The sequence below is a fragment of the Malurus melanocephalus genome, unplaced genomic scaffold (assembly GCF_030028575.1).
Source record: "Malurus melanocephalus ecotype Western Australia unplaced genomic scaffold, MMel_1.1 scaffold_1329, whole genome shotgun sequence".
NCBI lineage: Eukaryota > Metazoa > Chordata > Aves > Passeriformes > Maluridae > Malurus > Malurus melanocephalus.
Window position 1 is genome coordinate 23,605 of NW_026624561.1, and position 5,451 is coordinate 29,055.

A 5,451-nucleotide genomic window follows, 5' to 3' on the forward strand; every position below is an offset into this window, starting at 1 on the left:
AGGTTGGATGGAGTTTGGGATTGTCCTGGGAAAGGTTGGATGGGGCTTGGAGAAACCTGGAATGCTCCAGGGAAAGGCTGGACCGGGTTTGGAGCAATTTGCGATTGTCCAGAAAAAGGTGGGAGCAATTTGGGATGGTCCAGGGAAAAATTGGATGGGACTTGGGATAGTCCAGGGAAAGGTTGGGTGGGGTTTGGAGCAACCTGGGATTGGCCAGGGAAAGGTTGGATGGGATTTGGAGAAATTTGGGATGGTCCAGGGAAAGGTTGGACAGGGCTTGGAGGAATTTGGGATTTTCCAGGAAAGGTTGGATGGGGTTTGGAGGAACCTGGGATGGTCCGGGGAAAGGTTGGATGGGGTTCGGAGCAATTTCGAATGGTCCTGGGAAAGGCTGGATGGGATTTGGAGCAATTTGGGATAGTGGGATAGCTGGGGATGGAATGGGATGATCCTAAAGGTCCCTTCCCACCCAAACCATCCCGGRATTCTGTGATTCATGGGATTGTGATTCCCGGGATTCTCTGATTCCTGGGATTCTGATTCTTGGGATTCTGTGACTCTTGGGATTCTGCCTCTGTGCTCTCCGACCTCTCCYGAGCCTACGGATCCGCCGGGGAAGGACCCCAGAGCCACCGGCATCCCGATATATCCTGAACATCCCAAAAATCCCAAATATCCCAGCGCATCCCAAACATCCCAACACATCCTGAACATCCCGAATATCTCAAGCATCCCAAACACATCCCAAGCACCCCGATGCATCCCAATGGATCCTGATCATCCCAAGCATCCTGAACATCCTGACACATCCCAACCCATCCTGGTATATCCCGAGCATCCCAAACATCCTGAACATCCTGACACATCCCAACCCATCCTGGTATATCCCGAGCATCCCAAACATCCTGAACATCCTGACACATCCTGAACATCCCTATCATCCCAAGTATCCTGAACATCCTAAACATGCCGAACACATCCCGAACACCCCCAGCATCCCAAACACTCCGAACATCCCAACGCATCCTGAATATCCCGAGCACCCTGACGCATCCCAACCCATCCCAAGCATCCCGAGCATCCTGAACATCCYGATCCATCCTGGCGCATCCCAATGCACCCTGAATATCYCAATGCATCCTGACCCATCCCAAGCATCCTGAACATCCCATCCTGAAAATCCTGACACATCCCGATCATCCCGAACATCCTGACGCATCCCAAATATCCCAACGCATCCCGACACATCCTGAACATCCTGAACATCCTGGCACATCCCGAGAATACTGACACATCCCGAGCATCCCGAGCATCCCATCCTGAAAATCCTGACATGTCCCAAGCATACCAAACATCCCAGTGCATCCCAAACATCCTGAACATCCCAAGCATCCCGATCATCCTGATGTATCCCAAACACATCCCTAGCATCCCGAACATCCCGAGAATCCYGATCATCCCGAGGATCCCAGCACATCCCGAACTTCCTGACCATCCCGAATATCCCGATACATCCTGAACATCCCGACGCACTTCAAACATCCCAAYGCATCCCGACATATCCTAAAAATTCCAAGCATCCCTACGCATCTTGAACATCCCAACACATCCTGACGCATTGCAAACATCCCGAGCATCCTGAACATCCTGACGCATCCCGAGCACCCTCAACATCCTGGACATTCCAAACATCCCATCCTGAACATCCCAAACATCCCATCTGAACATCCTGATGCATCCCAAACATCCTGAGAATCCCAAACATCCCGACCCATCCCGAACATCCAAACATATCCTGACTCATCCTGAACATCCCAAACATCCCGAGGATCCCAGTGCATCCCAAACATCCTGAACATCCCAAATATTCCGACACATCCTGAATATCCCAATATATCCCAACACATCCTGAACATTCCGAGCATCCTGAATACATCCCGAATATCACGAACATCCTGAACATCCCGATGCACCCTAGCGCATCCCGAACGTCCCAAATATCCTGAATATCCTGACACATCCCGAACATCCCAACGCATCCCAATCATCCTTAACATCCCAAATATCCCATCCTGAACATCCTGACATGTCCCGAGCACCCTGAACATCCTGACACATCCCAAATATCCCAACATATCCTGACACATCCTGAACATCCCGAACATCCCGAGTGTCCCGAGCATCCCGAAGATCCTATCCTGAAAATCCTGACACGTCCCAAGCATCCCGATCATCCTGACGCATCCCAAACATCCCAATGCATCACAACACATCCTGAAAATTCCAAGCATCCTGAACATCTCTACGCATCCCAAACATCCTGGCACATCCCAATGCACCCCAAACATCCCAACGCATCCTGACACATCCCGAACATCCCAACGCATCCCAATCATCCTTAACATCCCAAATATCCCATCCTGAAAATCCTGACACGTCCCAARCATCCCRATCATCCCGATGCATTCCAAACATCCCAATGCATCACGACACATCCTGAAAATTCCAAGCATCCTGAACATCTCTACGCATYCCAAACATCCTGAGAATCCCAAACATCCTGGCACATCCCRAGCATCCCAAACAYCCCAAACATCCTGAACATCCCAATCCATCCCGAACATCCCAACCCACCTCGTACATCCCAAACATCCCGACCCAGCCCAAACATCCCAATGCATCCTGACCCATCCTGAAAATTCCGAGCATCCCAAATATCTCTACCCATCCTGAACATCCCAACACATCCTGACCCATCCCAATCATCCCGACGCATCTCGAACATCCCGAACATCCCGATCATTGTGACGCATCCCAAACATCCCGAATATCCCGATTATCCCGACCCATCCCCAACATCCAGACACATCCAGATGCATCCTGAACATCCCGAGTATCCTGAACATCCCGAGTATCCTGAACATCCCAAACATCCCAAACATCCTGATGCATCCCGAATATCCCGTTTATCCCGACCCATCCCCAACATCCAGACACATCCAGATGCATCCTGAACATCCCGAGTATCCTGAACATCCCAAACATCCCAAACATCCTGATGCATCCCGAACATCCTGAGAATCCTGAGCATTCTGACACATCCTGATGCATCCCGAATATCCCTATGCATCCCAAAATCCCAAACATCCTGAGAATCCCAAACATCCTGACACATCCCGAACATCCCAAGAATCCTGAGGATTATGACACATCCTGACACATCCCGAATATCCTGATGCATCCCAAACATCCCAAACATCCTGAGCATCCTGGCACATCCTAATCATCCCAAACATCCTGAACATCCCAAACATCCCGACCCAGCCCAAACATCCCAATGCATCCCGACACATCCTGAAAATTCCGAGCATCCCAAATATCTCTACCTATCCTGAACATCCCAACACATCCTGACCCATCCCAATCATCCCAACACATCTCGAACATCCTGAAAATCGCGATCATCTTGACGCATCCCAAACATTCTGAATATCCCGATTATCCCGACCCATCCCCAACATCCCGGCACATCCCAAACATCCAGAACATTCTGAATATCCTGAACATCCCAAACATCCTGAACATCCTGACGCATCCCGAACATCCCAAGAATCCTGAGCATTCTGACACATCCCAACGCATCCCGAATATCCCAATGCATCCCAAACATCCTGAGAATCCCAAACATCCTGACGCATCCTGAACATCCCGAGAATCCTGAGCATTCTGACACATCTTGGCACATCCCAAACATCCCAAACATCCTGAACAGCCCGAATATCCCGACACATCCTGAATATCCCAACACATCCTGAATATCCCAACATATCCCAACGCATCCTGATCATCCCAAGCATCCTGAGGATCCCAACGCATCCTAAACATCCTGAACATCCCGAAAACCCCGAATATCCCAATGCACCTCAAACATCCCAATGCATCCCRACACATCCTGAAAATTCCGAGCATCCCAAATATCTCTACACATCCTGAACATCCCAACACATCCCAAACATCCTGAACATCCCAACRCATCTCGAACATCCTGAAAATCCTGACACATCCTGACACAACCCGAATATCCYGAGGATCCCAGCGCATCCCAAACATCCTGAACATCCCGAATATCCCGATGCACCTCAAACATCCCAACACATTGCRGCATATMCTAAAAATTCCAAGCATCCCAAACATCTCTATGCATCCTGAACATCCCAAACATCCTGAACATCCCRAAAATCCTGACACATCCWGACACATCCCGAATATCCCGAGGATCCCAGCGCATCCCAAACATCCTGAACATCCTGAATATCCCGAACATCCTGAATATCCCAACATATCCCAACGCATCCTGATCATCCCAAGCATCCTGAGGATCCCAGCGCATCCTGAACATCCTGAACATCCCGAACATCCCAAAAATCCCAACCCACCCCGATCATCCCAACCCACCCCGTACATCCCGAACATCCCGAAAATCCCAACCCACCCCAATCCATCCCAAACATCCCAACCCACCCCGTACATCCCGAACATCCCGAAAATCCCAACCCACCCCAATCCATCCCAAACATCCCAACCCATCCCGAACATCCCGACCCCGCTCTCCCGGTGCTCTCACCTTCTCCTGGAGGCGCTCCAGCATGGCCGCCAGGTGAGCTTCGCGGTTCTCCTTGTTGGACTCCATCTTGTGCTCCAGCCTCTCCTTGGCTGCCTTGATGAAGTTGTTGTTCTCCTCGATGGCCTTCTGGATCACCTCCCGCTCGTGCTCCCGCTTTTCCGCCAGGTGCTTCAGCAGCTCCGCCTCCTGGTACTGGGGACACCGCAGGGACATGATGAACCCACCCCTTCCCGACCCCAAAAAAAAAAAAAAATGGGGTGGGGAGGGATTTATTTAAGGTCAAACCCACCTTCCTCCTCTCCTCCGCCGCTTCCAGCTTCTTCTGGATCTCCTCCAAGGAAGGGTCGCGGCGCCGGGGAAGGGACGCATTGAATTCGGGAATTCCGTCGAAGGAGGGCGGCTTCAGGATGACCTCGAAGGATTGGCCCGAGGTCCGTTTGTTGAGCTCGATCACCTCCATGTCCGAGATCACGCACCACGTCAGGTCCACCGTGTCTGGGGTGAGGGGGGAAAAAAGGGATGAGTGCTGGGAATTCCCATCCTAAAATTTGGGAATTCCCCTGCGGGACCTCGCTGTTCCCGTTATTTGAGTTTCACCCGGGTTTGGACCCAAATGGATCCTTGGGGTGCAGGGATGGACTGGGATGGGGTTGGAATTCTGGGATTCCCGTGTATGGGGTGGAGATGGAGATATTAGGGAGAGATGAGAGATTTGGGAATATCCCCATCTTTCCCTATTTTGGGATTTGTGAATGGGATCAGGATTCCTTTTCAAGGAAGGATCATCCTGGATAAGCTGAACCCAAAACAGTGGATATGGGATGAGG

At 51.0% G+C, this 5,451-nt stretch overlaps 1 protein-coding gene across 1 annotated transcript in view; it reads right to left on the reverse strand.

Annotated features, from left to right (window-relative positions):
* Positions 1-5,134, reverse strand: part of STMN4 (stathmin 4) — a 6,467-nt gene extending 1,333 nt beyond the window's left edge. Inside the window, exons 1-2 of the mRNA XM_057387734.1 lie at positions 4,914-5,134; positions 4,625-4,816 (exon numbers count right to left, since the gene is read on the reverse strand). Of these exons, the coding sequence (XP_057243717.1) occupies positions 4,625-4,816; positions 4,914-5,084 (363 nt within the window). The 5' untranslated portion in view covers positions 5,085-5,134. The remainder of the gene's footprint in view (positions 1-4,624; positions 4,817-4,913) is intronic.
* Positions 5,135-5,451: the final 317 nt, after the last annotated feature.